A 19,018-nucleotide genomic window follows, 5' to 3' on the forward strand; every position below is an offset into this window, starting at 1 on the left:
GGTGGATCAGGGCCTGATCATCCAGGCTGTTACTGCTGGCCACATGCAAACTGGCATACAAACCACAGCTTGGTTGGTCAGGAACTGACTTTAAGTGCCTGTCCAGCTCCCTCTTGAAGACAGCCAAGTTATTGGTAATTCCTCTTATGTATGCTTGGAGGCAGTTGAACAATCTTGGGCCCTTGACACTTATTGTATTGTCTCTTAGCATACTCATGGTGCCCCTACTTTTCACTGGGGGATGTTGCACTGCTTGCCAAATCTTTTGCTTTCATAAGAAGTGATTTCCATGTCCAGATTTGAGACTAGTCCCTCTAAGATTTTTCCAAGTGTATATTATCATGTATCTTTTTCACCTGCATTCCAAGAAGTACAGGTCAAGGAACTTCAACCATTCCTAGTAATTTAGGTGTTTTATTGTATGTGTATTTATACATAATGGCCCCTTGAAAGGGGCCATTATTGTACAGCAATATTCCAGCCTAGAGAGAACAAGCGATTTGAAGAGAATCATCATTGCCTTGGCATCCCTAGTTTTGAAGGTTCTGATTATCCATTCTATCATTTTCCTAGAAGATGTGGTAGAGACATTGTTGTAACCTCTGAAAGTGGGATTCTTTGACATTATCACTCTGAGGTCCTTCACATTAGTTTTTTGTTCAGTTGTGTGATTGGAATTAGTTTTATACTCTGATCCAGATTTTATTTCCTCGAGTTTTGCATGGTGAAGGAATTGAAATTTTTCTTCATTAAGGAATAAGGGTTTTATTTCTTTGCATAGTTTACAATGTGTAATTACAATTTGATTTGCTAAATACAGAGAAAGCCACTATCATTCTGGGGCATTTTGGGCAGACTAAACTTTATGATTAACAGACTACTTAATACTAGGCATATATATCATAGTTGGTTCGAATTGAACATTGTTTTTTTTTATATTTCAGCAGAGGTAGTAGTGGTTTAGCAGTAATTGAATTAACAAGTAATTGATTAATAAGTTACAGTATTATATTTTGGCACATTTTACATAATGAGATTGAGACCATTTTATTTTGGAAATAATCTTATAATGTTTGCTAATTATTGAGTTGATGGTCCCAATAATATATAGTGTTTGGGTGGTTCTTTTGGGGAGATGAGGTGATTTCTTAGCAGAGCCTTGAATTGGTGTGCAGGCAATTGTATGTTCAGGCAATGAATTCCAGATCTTAGGGCCCTTTAAATGTATAGCATTTTTGCATAGGAAGAGATGGACATGAGGGATATCAAAGAAAGTTTTATGTCTTGTGTTATACAAGTGCATTCTGTTGTAGTTCTCAAGAAGTTTGAAAGTTCTCAAGGAGTTTGAAAGGAGGGTTGAACTTCATATTGTTTTCTGCAGCCCATTTGAAGACTTGGTTAATGTCCACTTGGGTGACACTGTCATGCAAATTCTGATATATCATCATCAAAGGAGGACACTGTATTGTAGCTTACATCTATTGTCCATTAGGACTTTTTATTGACCTAAGAAAAACTTTTGACACAGTAGATCATGGCATCCTAGTCCACAAACTTGACCATTATGGTATAAGAGGCCATGCACTTGCATATTTCAAATCCTATCTTACTAGTAGGTATCAGTATGTCACCATTAAAGACACAACCTTATCAACACGGCCACTTGATACTGGAGTACCACAGGGAAGTCCTTGGTCCCCTGCTCTTCCTCTTATACATCAGTGATCTTCCCAACATATCACAACACCTAAAACCCATTCTATTTGCTGACGACACGACTTATGTCATCTCCCACTCAAACCTTGCCACCCTCAACACCATTGTTAACGATGAGCTACTCAAAATATCTGCTTGGATGACAGCCAATAAACTTTCACTTAACACTGACAAAACCTTCTATATTCTGTTTGATAACAGAGCAGGTGTTGCACAACTTAACATTAAGATCGACAACACTCTTATTGCCAGACATAATGAGGGCAAATTCCTAGGCCTGCACCTCGATAGCAACCTGAATTTCAGCACCCATATCCAACACATAACAAAAAAAGTGTCCAAAATGATTGGGATCCTCTCCAAGATATGTTACTACGTGCCACCATCTGCCCTTCTCACACTATACCATTCACTTATTTATCCCTACCTCACCTATGCTATTTGTGCTTGGGGATCAACTGCAGCAACACACTTAAAGCTAATAATAACCCAACAAAAAAACGCAGTAAGAATAATCACGTAATACAATCCCAGGCAACATACCCACTCCCCATTCTTCATAGATCTAAACTTACTCACTGTTCAGAACATCCACATTTACTACTGTGCAACCTACATTTACAGAACCTTAAATTCCAACATTAACCCTGATCTAAAACACTTTATTGATAGTTGTGACAGGACCCACAGGCATAACACCAGACACAAACAGTTCTGTGACATAACCCTGTGTCCGGCTAAACCTATACAAAAGTTCAATGTACATTTTTTTTTTTTTTTTTTTTTCAACAAGTCGGCCGTCTCCCACCGAGGCAGGGTGACCCAAAAAAGAAAGAAAATCCCCAAAAAGAAAATACTTTCATCATCATTCAACACTTTCACCACACTCGCACATTATCACTGTTTTTGCAGAGGTGCTCAGAATACAACAGTCTAGAAGCATACACATATAAAGATACACAACATATCCCTCCAAACTGCCAATATCCCAAACCCCTCCTTTAAAGTGCAGGCATTGTACTTCCCATTTCCAGGACTCAAGTCCGACTATATGAAAATAACCGGTTTCCCTGAATCCCTTCACTAAATATTACCCTGCTCACACTCCAACAGATCGTCAGGTCCCAAGTACCATTCGTCTCCATTCACTCCTATCTAACACGCTCACGCACGCTTGCTGGAAGTCCAAGCCCCTTACCCACAAAACCTCCTTTACCCCCTCTCTCCAACCCTTTCGAGGACGACCCCTACCCCGCCTTCCTTCCCCTATAGATTTATATGCTTTCCATGTCATTCTACTTTGATCCATTCTCTCTAAATGACCAAACCACCTCAACAACCCCTCCTCTGCCCTCTGACTAATACTTTTATTAACTCCACACCTTCTCCTAATTTCCACACTCCGAATTTTCTGCATAATATTTACACCACACATTGCCCTTAAACAGGACATCTCCACTGCCTCCAACCGTCTCCTCGCTGCTGCATTTACCACCCAAGCTTCACACCCATATAAGAGTGTTGGTACTACTATACTTTCATACATACCCTTCTTTGCCTCCATAGATAACGTTTTTTGACTCCACATATACCTCAACGCACCACTCACCTTTTTTCCCTCATCAATTCTATGATTAACCTCATCCTTCATAAATCCATCCGCCGACACGTCAACTCCCAAGTATCTGAAAACATTCACTTCTTCCATACTCCTCCTCTCCAATTTGATATCCAATTTTTCTTTATCCAAATCATTTGACACCCTCATCACCTTACTCTTTTCTATGTTCACTTTCAACTTTCTACCTTTACACACATTCCCAAACTCATCCACTAACCTTTGCAATTTTTCTTTAGAATCTCCCATAAGCACAGTATCATCAGCAAAAAGTAACTGTGTCAATTCCCATTTTGAATTTGATTCCCCATAATTTAATCCCACCCCTCTCCCAAACACCCTAGCATTTACTTCCTTTACAACCCCATCTATAAATATATTAAACAACCATGGTGACATTACACATCCCTGTCTAAGACCTACTTTTACCGGGAAGTAGTCTCCCTCTCTTCTACACACCCTAACCTGAGCCTCACTATCCTCATAAAAACTCTTTACAGCATTTAATAACTTACCACCTATTCCATATACTTGCAACATCTGCCACATTGCTCCTCTATCCACTCTATCATATGCCTTTTCTAAATCCATAAATGCAATAAAAACTTCCCTATCTTTATCTAAATACTGTTCACATATATGCTTCAATGTAAACACCTGATCTACACATCCCCTACCCACTCTAAAACCTCCTTGCTCATCCGCAATCCTACATTCTGTCTTACCTCTAATTCTTTCAATTATAACCCTACCGTACACTTTTCCTGGTATACTCAGTAAGCTTATTCCTCTATAATTTTTACAGTCTCTTTTGTCCCCTTTCCCTTTATATAAAGGGACTATACATGCTCTCTGCCAATCCCTAGGTACCTTCCCCTCTTTCATACATTTATTAAACAAAAGTACCAACCACTCCAACACTATATCCCCCCCTGCTTTTAACATTTCTGTCATGATCCCATCAGTTCCAGCTGCTTTACCCCCTTTCATTTTACGTAATGCCTCACGTACCTCCCCCACACTTACATTCTGCTCTTCTTCACTCCTAAAAGATGGTATACCTCCCTGACCAGTGCATGAAATTACTGCCTCTGTTTCTTCCTTAACATTTAAAAGTTCCTCAAAATATTCTCGCCATCTACCCAATACCTCCATCTCCCCATCTACTAACTCCCCTACTCTGTTTTTAACTGACAAATCCATATTTTCCCTAGGCTTTCTTAACTTGTTTAACTCACTCCAAAATTTTTTCTTATTTTCATTAAAATTTCTTGACAGTGCCTCTCCCACTCTATCATCTGCTCTCCTTTTGCACTCTCTCACCACTCTCTTTACCTTTCTTTTACTCTCCATATACTCTGCTCTTCTTATAACACTTCTGCTTTGTAAAAACCTCTCATAAGCTACCTTTTTCTCTTTTATCACACCCTTTACTTCATCATTCCACCAATCACTCCTCTTTCCTCCTGCCCCCACCCTCCTATAACCACAAACTTCTGCCCCACATTCTAATACTGCATTTTTAAAACTATTCCAACCCTCTTCAACCCCCCCACTACTCATCTTTGCACTAGCCCACCTTTCTGCCAATAGTCGCTTATATCTCACCCGAACTTCCTCCTCCCTTAGTTTATACACTTTCACCTCCCTCTTACTTGTTGTTGCCACCTTCCTCTTTTCCCATCTACCTCTTACTCTAACTGTAGCTACAACTAAATAATGATCCGATATATCAGTTGCCCCTCTATAAACATGTACATCCTGGAGCCTACCCATCAACCTTTTGTCCACCAATACATAATCTAATAAACTACTTTCATTACGTGCTACATCATACCTTGTATATTTATTTATCCTCTTTTTCATAAAATATGTATTACTTATTACCAAATTTCTTTCTACACATAGCTCAATTAAAGGCTCCCCATTTACATTTACCCCTGGCACCCCAAATTTACCTACTACTCCTTCCATAACATTTTTACCCACTTTAGCATTGAAATCCCCAACCACCATTACTCTCACACTTGATTCAAAACTCCCCACGCATTCACTCAACATTTCCCAAAATCTCTCTCTCTCCTCTACACTTCTCTCTTCTCCAGGTGCATACACGCTTATTATAACCCACTTTTCACATCCAATCTTTATTTTACTCCACATAATCCTTGAATTTACACATTTATAGTCCCTCTTTTCCTGCCATAGCTTATCCTTCAACATTATTGCTACTCCTTCTTTAGCTCTAACTCTATTTGAAACCCCTGACCTAATCCCATTTATTCCTCTCCACTGAAACTCTCCCACCCCCTTCAGCTTTGTTTCACTTAAAGCCAGGACATCCAGCTTCTTCTCATTCATAACATCCACAATCATCTCTTTCTTATCTGCACAACATCCACGCACATTCAGACTTCCCACTTTGACAATTTTCTTCTTCTTATTCTTTTTAGTAATCTTTACAGGAAAAGGGGTTACTAGCCCATTGTTCCCGGCATTTTAGTTGACTTTTACAACACGCATGGCTTACGGAGGAAAGATTCTTATTCCACTTCCCCATGGATATAAAAGGAAAATTAATAAGACCAAGAACTATTAAGATAAAATCAAAGAAAACTCAGATGAGTGTGTATAAATAAATGTGTACATGTATGTGTAGTGTGACCTAAGTGTAAGTAGAAGTAGCAAGACATGCCTGTAATCTTGCATATTTATGAGACAGACAAAAGACATCAGCAATCCTACCATCATGTAAAACAATCACAGGCTTCGTTTTACACTCACTTGGCAGGACGGTAGTACCTCCCTGGGTGGTTGCTGTCTACCAACCTACTACAATGTACATGTACTACATAAATGGGCCTAAAATCTGGAACACCCTACCTGAAAACTCTACAACTGCAGACACATTCATCACTTTCAAAACTGCTGTTAGAAAACATCTTATATCCCTGACACACCCCACTGTCAGCTAACTACAAGAAAATTGCCTGTTCTCTTGTATCATACACACACAAAAGCAACGTAGACCTTCTCTCGATATGTGTGATTCCCCACAATTTGCACCTACACTCACCCAATTGACTATAAACATAGAAATACATAATACAACTATTACCAAACAAATCTTAAATAGTCATAAGTTTGCCTGTGATACTCCAATGTAGGAGCTTCAATAGAAACTGTGTATTGTACCAAAACAAAACCATTCACATTGCTAAATTTACGAGCTATAATGCAGTTACTTAGCCTTAATACCAATATTCTCCTTAATCTGTACCAATATAGAGTTTTGAATTAATCTTAGTTTGCCCGAAATACCTAGTCATGCTAGGTGTGATAGTGGCCCTTTCTGTAATTAGTTTTATATAATATGTAAACCACACATTGTAATCTTTATAGAGAATAAACTTGATTTGATTTAATTTATGTCAGATAGGATGAGGAAAAGGATGTGAGTGAGTACTATACCTTGTGGAATATGGCTTCTCATTGTAGCTGCCTCTGATTTTATTCTGTTTACTGTTACTGTACTCTTTATGTTCTGTTTGTTAGGAAGTTATAGATTCATCAACCCACTTTTCCTGTTATTCATTTCTCACGCATTTTATGTGCTATTACACAATGATCGCACTTGTCGAAGGCTTTCGCAATGTCTCTGTATATTATATCAGCATTTTATTTGTCCTCCAGTGCATCCAAGACCATTTCATAGTGGTCCAGTAGTTGTGAGAGGCAGGAGCAACCTGCTCTGAACCTCTGCACCCCTGGGTTGTGCAACTGATGGGTATCCAAGTAGTTGATGATCTTGCTTCTTAGAACCCTTTCAAAGATTTTTATGATATGAGACGTTAATGCTGTTGGTCTGTAATTCTCTGCAACTGCTTTACCATCACCTTTGTGGAGTAGGGCTTTATCTGTTGTTTTTAGTGACTGTGGGATGACCCCTGTGACTGTGCTCCCTCTCCATGGAATATTTAAGGCACATGAAAGGAATTTCTTGCAGTTCTTGATGAATACAAAGTTCCACACGTCTGTCCTGGGGCAGAGTGCATGGGCATGTCATTTATTGCTTTTTCAAAGTCTTGTGGTGTTAGGATTATATAAAAAATTCTTGAATTAAAGAAATTTTGAGTCTGTCATAAAAAATTTATTTAGATTGTCGACCCTTAGTGTGATTAATGGATCACTAGATGCTGAGTCATAGTGGGACATGAGTCCCTTACTAATTTCTTTGCTGTCATCTGTTTAAGTCCCATCTCCTTTAAGCAGGGGCCTGGATGTGATTTTTGCCCTAGATTTGGCGTATGAAAAGAATTTATTTATTTATTTATTTATTTAGTAATTTTAGCATACATACAGAGGTACAAAAAAATACAGGTAAGAGCAGCATGCCAAAGCCACTTATATGCATAGCATTACGGGCTGGCTTAAAATTAACTTAAGATTAACTAAGCAATGATGTATCAGTGATAAAACATTATTGTAAACAGATAACAATAAAGCACAAATGAGTATTACAAAGACAGGTCATATGGTTGCATGCATTGCTGTACATTCAGTAGAATGGAGTATTCTGTTAGGTAGTGTATTTAAAAAAATAACAAAGTTAGATTGGGTCCTAGGTTTAACATTTGTGTGATATAATTGTGAGTAACATTTAGGATATACAATTTATAAGGTTCAGTTATTCAGTATTTATTTGGTTTTGAGTGAGTAAGTGATCTTTGAGCAGAGACTTGAATTTATAAACAGGTAGTGTTTCTTTTATATTTACAGGTAATGAATTCCAGATTTTAGGGCCTTTTATGTGCATTGAGTTTTTGCATAGCGTGAGATGGACACGAGGAACATCAAAGAGTGATCTGTGCCTTGTGTTATGGTCATGTGTTCTGTTGAGGTTGGCAAGGAGATGTTTGAGGGGAGGGTTAATATCAGAGTTAAGTGTTCTATGTATGTAATAGGTGCAATAATAAGTATGGATGTTTTGTATGGTGAGTAGGTTGAGTGTTTTGAGTATTGGTGGAGTGTGTTGCTTGTAGTGAGAATTTGTTATCATTCTAACTGCAGCCTTTTGTTGGGTAATTAGTGGTCTGAGATGGTTAATTGTTGTTGAGCCCCATGCACAAATTCCATAGGTGAGATAGGGGTAAATAAGAGAGTGATAAAGGGCCAGGAGGGCTGACTGTGGAACATAGTACCGTATCTTTGATAGTATGCCTACAGTCTTGGAAATTTTCTTCGAAATTTGTTGTATATGTGTATGAAATTTGAGTCTATTATCAAGGTGGAGTCCTAAGAATTTTCCCTCTGTTAGCTTTGTGATAGGTGATCTGTTTATCGTTATGTTAAGAGGTACATCTGTAGCTCTGTTTCCAAACTGAATGAAGTAGGTTTTGTCAATGTTTAGTGTAAGTTTGTTAGTCCTCATCCAGGTAGATATTTTCTGTAATTCGGTGTTTACAGTATTGGCTAGCGTGACTGGGCTCGGGTGAGAGAAGACGTATGTAGTGTCATCTGCAAAAAGTGTGGGTTTGAGTAATTGCGAAGCATTTGGTAGGTCATTTATGTATAGGAGAAAGAGAAGAGGGCCAAGGACACTTCCCTGTGGGACACCAACTGTAATTGGTTGAGCGGAAGAGCTTGCCCCATTTGCGTACACATACTGACTTCTGTTGCTGAGGTATGACTTGAGGTAGTTGAGGGAGTGCCCTCTAATACCATAGTGTGACAATTTTACGTGGAGCAAGTCATGGTCAACTGTATCAAAAGCTTTACGTAAGTCAATGAAGATCCCCAGTGGGACTTCTTTTTTCTCTTTTGCAGTGTATATATGTTCTAGCATGTGTATAATAGCATCATTAGTATTTTTATTAGGCCTGAATCCAAATTGGCAGGGGTTGAGAATGTTTTGGGAGATGAGGTAGGAGTAGATTTGTTTATGAATTAATTTTTCGAAGATTTTTGAGAGAGGGTGTAAATTGGATATTGGCCTATAGTTATTCAACTCTGTTTGGTCTCCTCCTTTATGGATTGGGGTGACCCTTGCTATTTTGAGAGCTGTAGGGAAGGTGGAGGATTCAATGGATTTGTTAAAGAGTGTTGCAGTGATTGGTGATACTACTTGTGACACTTTTTTGTATGTAAAGGGTGGTAAGGTATTTAAATCTCCTGCCTTGTTTTTTAGTGCGTTGATAATAACGGAGACTTCGTATGGGTTAGTCGGAGCTAGGAACAGTGTGTTCGGGTAGTTGCCAGTGAGGTAGTCATTTGGTGGGGTATCTGAGCTTGGGATTTTATTGGCAAGGTTTTCTCCTATAGTGGAGAAGAAATCATTGAGTCTGTTTGCTGTTTCTGTTGGTGGGAGTTGGGGTTCATCTGATTTTGCTAATTTTATTTCGCTATTTCGTGATATCTTTTTTGTTCCCAGAATTTCTGATAGGGTCTTCCAGGTCTTTTTTATATCACCTCGTAAGTTGGATAATCTGTTCTCATAATACAATTTTTTTGCCCTTCTTATCAAGCTGGTTAGGATTGACGAGTAACGTTTTGTTTGGTCTCTGGTTATGTGACCCATTCTGTACTGTTTTTCATATCGGTGTTTTGTATTTATGGATTTGAGAATGCTGGGTGTTAGCCAGGGACTATTCAGTCTCTTAGCTGTCATCTGTTTAGTTTCTTTAGGGCAGTGCTTGTTATAGAGGTATTGGGTCTTTTTTAGAAAATTATTAAAACATTCGTCAATATCTGTATAGATTTCTAGCTCAGTGTGCCAGTCAATGTTTGTTACTGCTGTTGTGAAGTTATTAATGGCTGCCTCATTGTGAAGTCTGAAGGTGACTTTAGTAGTGTCTTGGGGTATTTTACCAAGAGTTGTTATGAGGAAAGTAGGGTAGTGGTCTGTGGTATTATCTGTAATTATGCCTGATTTTAAAGGGGATATGGTGTTGGTCCAGATGTGGTCAAGTAGGGAAACACTAGTCTCCGTAACTCTTGTAGGTTTTGTTACTGTTGGTAGCAACATGCAGTTACTCATTGTGTTTGTGAATTCAGTAACATGTGGGTCCTGGTCTTGCAGGAGATTTATATTGAAGTCACCTGAGAGTAGTAAGTGATCTTTGTTCACGCGTGCATCAGTTATCGTACTTCCTAGGTTTTGACTAAATTGGCTAATGTTTGATTGTGGAACTCTGTAGATGTTTATCACTGTGAGAGGTTTTTGTAGGTATTTGGATTTGAATTTAGCTATTATATATTCCCCATGTTCATCCCTTGTGCAAGTATTAGTGATACATTCTAGTTGGTCTGAGTAGTATATAGCTGTGCCACCCCCTTGTTGGTCTGGCCTACAGTTGTGTATGGCTGTGTAACCAGGAATGGCATAGACATCTGTAGTATCAGGCTTTAGCCAGGTTTCAGTTAGTGTAATGATGGACATATTGGCATGCAAGGAATTTAGTAATGCTAGGAGGTCATCGTAATGCTTGCTTAAAGATCTGATATTGTAGTTAAAGATAGTTATGTTGTTGTTGGCACTGAGAAGTGCCTTTGATTGTTCTGCTGTGTAGTAATTACAGTAACTGTTTGAATCATTTAAGTCATTAAATAAGAGGTTGGTATCAGGATCAATGCTTGTAATCATAAGATTTGTAGTGAATCTATAGTTAGAATTAAGTATAAAACAAAGTAAATATTCAAAAGCTAAAAAAATAGCACCTGAATTATTTAACAAATGTAAAAATAATGAGCTAAGGTAGTTTTTTAAAGCTAAAATAAAGGAGACAATATAAAAGGGACTTAAAATAATTTGTGGTGAACAAATAAAGTGATGATCAAATAATGGAGCTTGGGAATATGATAGTAGGTAGTACTTTAAAGGTAATTCTTTAAGGTTAGAATTATAATATAAAATTATAATATAAAAGGGACTAATATAAGTTGTGGTGAACAATAAAGTGGTAATCAAATAATTGCACTAAGGTCTAATATAATGACTTTTGTGGAGTCTATGTTTTGAGCTAGAATGAGCTATAGTACAACTAGATTTAATCTAATAATATAAAAATACAAATTAAAAATAGCACCAGTCTCTCACTAGTAATTGCAATATGGTCTAATATAATGAATTTGGTATTGACTATAGTACAACTGAGTTTAATCTAATAATATAAAAAAGGCACAAGACTCTCAATTGTAATTGCACTAAGGTGTTATATAAGTTGTTTACAAGAATTAGAGTATAACTAGATTTAAATTGACAAGATAAAATATACAAGTTAAGGTAGCAAAAGAATAAAAAAAAAGTAGAGAAAAAAAAATATATGAGGTAGTTGGTACTAGTTAGCAAAAGATAGTTAAGGGCCTTGAACAATAATATAATTGAAATATACACTAATTGCACACACAATATAGTCACTAAGATATGAAAACAATCTTAGAGTAGGAATTATAATATAAACATAATATAAAAATACAAATTGAAATGGTACTTGCAATTGCACTAGAGTCTGGTATAGGTTGTTGACAAGATCAGGAGTATAACTAGATTTAAATTGACAAAATATAATTCACAATTAAAGTACCAAAAGAATAATAGTAAAAAATAACAAGGTTATAATATGATAGTAAGATGGTACACAGGTACACAGCTACAAAGGATAATATAAAGGTTGGAGTTGAATATACAAACTTGAAAATTTGGCAACAAAATGTTATGGGAAGTATAAAATAATGTTTAATGTACAAAAGTAAAATTGACTGGTAGTAAATATGGTGTTTAATAAAATTTTAGTAAGTAATAATGATTACAAAAAAGTGAAAAAGTAATGTTTATTTCATTCAATATTGCACTGGTAGTTATACTAGAGGTTATATGGCAGTACAAGGTAATTAAGAGTACTCTAAGATAGTAAATGTGGTATTAAAACAGGTAAAGGTAATTAGACAAGTAATGGTTATTAAAATGTCAAAAATATTAAGAGTAAATTGGAATTATAGTAAAAATGATAATTATTAATTTTAGTATGTAATATCAATTGATAGTATTTAAAAAAAAAATGAGGTAGTAATATGGACAGAGAAAGTATCAATTCAGCAATGTTTAAGCAAACAATAGTAAATAAGAAAATTACATAAGGTGACTTATGCTTACTAGTAAAATCACAAAATGAGGTAGTTGATTATTTAATTACTAAGAGATTGTACAATGAAATTTGAACAATAATGGAGCAAAACATACTCTACATTACGTAGGCTTTTAAGTTGGACATTGTTTAGTTATTCTCTGTAAGATTAGTATCCCTAAGAAATCGTGATAGATCATTCTCGTTCGTGATTGTGTACAGTTGACCTACATTTGTTTTCCTAACAAGAATTTTCCCATCTCATGTGAAGCATTGGTGTATTATGTCATTATTCTCCCGCTTAAGTTTTCTGACTCTATACAGGAGGTTCTGACGTTTTTTGGTAAGACACTCATTTATGTATACCTCTTTCTTTACTTTAATAGATGCAATAATTAAGTCTTTTTTCCTGTCATGTGAGTGGAATCTAAGCATAACACTTTTTCTACCATGGGATCCTAGTAACCTGGCTTCCTTTATTCTGATTTTTTCAATTTCATTTATGGCTTTAGGTTCTTCCTGTGTTTCTTGGCTCCTGTATGATTCCTTAAGCTTAAGTTACATGTAGCCAGACATTACACACTAGAGTAGAGGTGAGATGTAACCATTGGATTTAATGTCACAGGTGAGCATTCCTCACAAGTACATATAAGGTCGTATTACACAGTGACTCAGCAAAGGAGTTACAAAAAGGTTCCTCTGTACCAATATACCATGGTGTTGCTGTGTTGTATACCATAAATAATAAGATATTATAAAGTACACTAGTCCCCTCATATCCACAGGAAATACAATCCAAGATCTACTTATATACTTATGATAAACTATCATAAGTAATTTATTTGATAAATTACACACAGTGTCGAGAATTATCACTTTTTCACTGATTGGAAGCACTTCACAGCTTCTGTTAGGCTTTAAAGAAATGTCAACATTACTACTTTTATGCTTTGGTGCTATTATTAAGCAAAATTAAGAGTTATTTTCGGGCCATGGTAAACTGTGGATAACTGAAATTGCAGAAACCAAATCTGTAGATACAGGGGTTCTACTGTACTAGCCATTGGGTTTAATCTTAAAGACAAAATACAAATCTTGTACCTAGCCTTTCCTCCCTTCCTATCCTCTTAATGAATTGCTATAAAAAACAAAAAAGGTATGTTTCAGCTGTTAATTTGTCATTTATGTTTCCCAGCGGTGGATTCGTCAGGGTCGTCGACTTCAGCATGGAGCCTCTGGTCTGTGCTTAGACTCTGCCAGTGACTATGGCGCTCTCGTCCAACCATGCCGTAACAACCTTCTCTCGCAACAGTGGGATTTCTCTGTCGAGCTTCAGGCTCTAACTACCCTCTAGCTGTTGAATTGGGCATCCATCAACATGTAATGGTCTTGTTCCCAACTAGAGGTCACGTTTGAAAAAGCTCTTGCACAATTTTAAATCCCTCAGAGGCAGTCATGATTATACAGATTGACAAATATTGTATACCTTCTCATATTGCATGTGATACATTCCTAAAATTTTGCACCTTATTAAAATTAGCATTATGAGAAGTAAAGATCATAAGGGAAATATAAGGTTAAGTTTCAAACACCTTCAATTTTTTTTTACTCTTATTTACCAGTGAAAAATTACTAAAGCATAATTTATTTCACATTCTTTAAGTTTGTGACTCGAAGCATTTACAGAGAGTGAGAGTTTACATTGGTCTACTTGGCTAAGCAGGATGAAGCAAGGTTTATAAGCTGTCATACTCTTGATGCATGTCATCAAAAGCCACATTTCCTTTCCAAATTGTACCAAAAAATAGAGGAACTTGCCACACCTATACCTAACAAACATATACCAAACATACATACATACCACACTAACATATACATACTACATATGCTAAAGATGAATGCATTTGAAGAAGTAACAACCATGAAAAACCAAAGTAATACTGAAATAAAATGTGGGAGTCTATGTTGAGATATAAAGAGAAAGAGAACTGCTGACTCAGACTGAAGCTAACAGCAGTATTGTGATACTGCAGGCTTCTATATCTCACTCTTCAACACATCTGAAGTATGTGTGTGCGCTTACCTAAACTCATCTACTGCATATGTGGTTGCAGGAGCTGAGTCACAGCTCCTGGCCCCTGTGTATACGTGTATATGTATGTGTGTGTATATGTACATATATATACATAGGCACACACACACATGTGTACACATGCACACACATGCACACATTCTTCAAATGTGTTGAAGAGTAAGATAATGTTGTGTTTAACAACAAAGACAATAACATCACACATTTTGGCCATTCTGAAGCCAGAGTCAGAAGGGAAATAATATAATAGAAGCAGCAGCTGGCTGGAGATTTGAAAATACATCTTTCCATATCTCTAGTTTTAATACTTCTTCTTTCAACACGCCAGCCATATCCCACCAAAGCAGGTGGCCCAAAAAGAAAAACGAAAGTTTTTCTTTTTAACTTTAGTAATGTATACAGGAGAAGGGATTATTAGCACCTTGCTCCCGGCATTTTAGTCGCCTCTTACGACATGCATGGCTTATGGAGGAAGAATTCTGTTCCACTTTCCCATGGAGAGTTTTAATACTTATTCACTCTATTAACACTCAGTAACATGCTCAACAATTGTAAAAATACAGCTAGAGTATTGAGCAGATATATTACTGTTAACCTTTTAACTGTGTCTAACATACTAGTATGCAGGTGATATTAGTGTGCCTGACGTACTTGTATATATATATGCACATGCATATATATATACATACATCTAGGTTTTTCTCCTTTTTCTACATAGCTCTTGTTCTTCTTTATTTCTTCTATTGTCCATGGGGAAGTGGAAAAGAATCTTTCCTTCATAAGCCATGCGTGTCGTATGAGGCGACTAAAATGCCGGGAGCAATGGGCTAGTAACCCCTTCTCCTGTAGACATTTACTAAAAAAGAGAAGAAGAAAAACTTTATAAAACTGGGATGCTTGAATGTGCGTGGATGTAGTGCAGATGACAAGAAACAGATGATTGCTGATGTTATGAATGAAAAGAAGTTGGATGTCCTGGGCCTAAGCGAAACAAAGCTGAAGGGGGTAGGGGAGTTTCAGTGGGGGGAAATAAATGGGATTAAATCTGGAGTATCTGAGAGAGTTAGAGCAAAGGAACGGGTAGCAGTAATGTTGAATGATCAGTTATGGAAGGAGAAAAGAGAATATGAATGTGTAAATGCAAGAATTATGTGGATTAAAGTAAAGGTTGGATGCGAGAAGTAGGTCATAATAAGCGTGTATGCACCTGGAGAAGAGAGAAATGCAGAGGAGAGAGAGAGATTTTGGGAGATGTTAAGTGAATGTACAGGAGCCTTTGAACCAAGTGAGAGAGTAATTGTGGTAGGGGACCTGAATGCTAAAGTAGGAGAAACTTTTAGAGAGGGTGTGGTAGGTAAGTTTGGGGTGCCAGGTGTAAATGATAATGGGAGCCCTTTGATTGAACTTTGTATAGAAAGGGGTTTAGTTATAGGTAATACATATTTTAAGAAAAAGAGGATAAATAAGTATACAAGATATGATGTAGGGCAAAATGACAGTAGTTTGTTGGATTATGTATTGGTAGATAAAAGACTGTTGAGTAGACTTCAGGATGTACATGTTTATAGAGGGGCCACAGATATATCAGATCACTTTCTAGTTGTAGCTACACTGAGAGTAAAAGGTAGATGGGATACAAGGAGAATAGAAGCATCAGGGAAGAGAGAGGTGAAGGTTTATAAACTAAAAGAGGAGGCAGTTAGGGAAAGATATAAACAGCTATTGGAGGATAGATGGGCTAATGAGAGCATAGGCAATGGGGTCGAAGAGGTACCTGGAGTTTACCTGGAGAGAGTTCCGGGGGTCAACGCCCCCGTGGCCCGGTCTGTGACCATGCCTCCTGGTGGATCAGAGCCTGATCTACCAGGCTGTTGCTGCTGGCTGCACGCAAACCAACGTACGAGCCACAGCCCTGCTGATCAGGAACTGACTTTAGGTGCTTGTCCAGTGCCAGCTTGAAGACTGCCAGGGGTCTGTTGGTAATCCCCCTTATGTGTGCTGGGAGGCAGTTGAACAGTCTCGGGCCCCTGACACTTATTGTATGGTCTCTTAACGTGCTAGTGACCCCCTGCTTTTCATTGGGGGGATGGTGCATCGTCTGCCAAGTCTTTTGCTTTCGTAGTGAGTGATTTTCGTGTGCAAGTTCGGTACTAGTCCCTCTAGGATTTTCCAGGTGTATATAATCATGTATCTCTCCCTCCTGCATTCCAGGGAGTACAGGTTTAGGAACCTCAAGCGCTTCCAGTAATTGAGGTGTTTTATCTCCGTTATGCGCGCCGTGAAAGTTCTCTGTACATTTTCTAGGTCGGCAATTTCACCTGCCTTGAAAGGTGCTGTTAGTGTGCAGCAATATTCCAGCCTAGATAGAACAAGTGACCTGAAGAGTGTCATCATGGGCTTGGCCTCCCTAGTTTTGAAGGTTCTCATTATTCATCCTGCCATTTTTCTAGCAGATGTGATTAATACAATGTTATGGTCCTTGAAGGTGAGATCCTCCGACATAATCACTCCCAGGTCTTTGACGTTGGTGTTTCGCTCTATTTTGTGGCCAGAATTTGTTTTGTACTCTGATGAAGATTTAATTTCCTCATGTTTACCATATTTGAGTTATTGAAATTTCTTATCGTTGAACTTCATATTGTTTTCTGCAGCTCTGGTGGCCTGGTGGTTAACGCTCTCGCTTCACACGGTGAGGGCCTGGGTTCGATTCCCAGCCAGAGTAGAAACATTGGACGTGTTTCTTTCCACCTGTTGTTTATGTTCCCCATCAGTAAAATGGGTACCTGGGTGTTAGTCGACTGGTGTGTGGTCGCATCCTGGGACACTGACCTAAGGAGGCCTGGTCACAGACCGGGCCGCGGGGGCGTTGACCCCCGGAACTCTCTCCAGGTAAACTCCAGGTAAACTGAAAGATTTGGTTGATGTCCGCCTGGAGCCTTGCAGTGTCTGCAATGGAAGACACTGTCATGCAGATTCGGGTGTCATCTGCAAAGGAAGACACGGTGCTGTGGCTGACATCCTTGTCTATGTCGGATATGAGGATGAAGAACAAGATGGGAGCGAGTACTGTGCCTTGTGGAACAGAGCTTTTCACTGTAGCTGCCTCAGACTTTACTCTGTTGACGACTACTCTCTGTGTTCTGTTAGTGAGGAAATTATAGATCCATCGACCGACTTTTCCTGTTATTCCTTTAGCACGCATTTTGTGCGCTATTACGCCATGGTCGCACTTGTCGAAGGCTTTTGCAAAGTCTGTATATATTACATCTGCATTCTTTTTGTCTTCTAGTGCATTTAGGACCTTGTCGTAGTGATCCAATAGTTGAGACAGACAGGAGCGACCTGTTCTAAACCCATGTTGCCCTGGGTTGTGTAACTGATGGGTTTCTAGATGGGTGGTGATCTTGCTTCTTAGGACCCTTTCAAAGATTTTTATGATATGGGATGTTAGTGCTATTGGTCTGTAGTTCTTTGCTGTTTCTTTACTGCCCCCTTTGTGGAGTGGGGCTATGTCTGTTGTTTTTAGTAACTGTGGGACGACCCCCGTGTCCATGCTCCCTCTCCATAGGATGGAAAACGCTCGTGATACGGGCTTCTTGCAGTTCTTGATGAACACAGAGTTCCATGAGTCTGGCCCTGGGGCAGAGTGCATGGGCATGTCATTTATCGCCTGTTCGAAGTCATTTGGCATCAGGATAACATCGGATAGGCTTGTGTTAATCAAATTTTGTGGCTCTCTCATAAAAAAATTCATTTTGATCTTTGACTCTCAGTCTGGTTAGCGGCTTGCTAAAAACTGAGTCATATTGGGACTTGAGTAGCTCACTCATTTCCTTGCTGTCATCTGTGTAGGACCCATCTTGTTTAAGTAGGGGCCCAATACTGGACGTTGTTCTTGATTTTGATTTGGCATAGGAGAAGAAATACTTTGGGTTTCTTTCGATTTCATTTATGGCTTTTAGTTCTTCCCGCGATTCCTGACTCCTAAAAGATTCTTTTAGCTTAAGTTCGATGCTTGCTATTTCTCTGACCAGTGTCTCCCTACGCATTTCAGATATATTGACCTCTTTTAGCCGCTCTGTTATTCTTTTCCGTCGCCTGTAAAGGGAGCGCCTGTCTCTTTCTATTTTACATCTACTCCTCCTTTTTCTTAGAGGAATAAGCCTTGTGCATACATCGAGTGCCACCGAGTTAATCTGTTCTAGGCATAAGTTGGGGTCTGTGTTGCTTAGTATATCTTCCCAGCTTATATCGGCTAGGACTTGGTTTACTTGGTCCCACTTTATGTTTTTGTTATTGAAGTTGAATTTGGTGAATGCTCCCTCGTGACTAGTCTCATTATGTCGGTCTGGGGCTCCACGCATACATGTCTGGACCTCAATTATGTTGTGATCTGAGTATATTGTTTTTGATATGGTGACATTTCTTATCAGATCATCATTGTTAGTGAAGATGAGGTCTAGTGTATTC

At 38.2% G+C, this 19,018-nt stretch overlaps 1 protein-coding gene across 1 annotated transcript in view; it reads left to right on the forward strand.

Moving 5' to 3' along the window:
• LOC128691982 (polypeptide N-acetylgalactosaminyltransferase 14) overlaps positions 1-16,056 on the forward strand; it is a 194,903-nt gene extending 178,847 nt beyond the window's left edge. The window contains exon 17 of the mRNA XM_070085357.1: positions 13,652-16,056. Coding sequence (XP_069941458.1) covers positions 13,652-13,810 — 159 coding nt within the window. The 3' untranslated portion in view covers positions 13,811-16,056. The remainder of the gene's footprint in view (positions 1-13,651) is intronic.
• Positions 16,057-19,018: the final 2,962 nt, after the last annotated feature.

This window comes from Cherax quadricarinatus, chromosome 15 (assembly GCF_038502225.1).
Source record: "Cherax quadricarinatus isolate ZL_2023a chromosome 15, ASM3850222v1, whole genome shotgun sequence".
Taxonomy (NCBI): Eukaryota; Metazoa; Arthropoda; class Malacostraca; order Decapoda; family Parastacidae; genus Cherax; species Cherax quadricarinatus.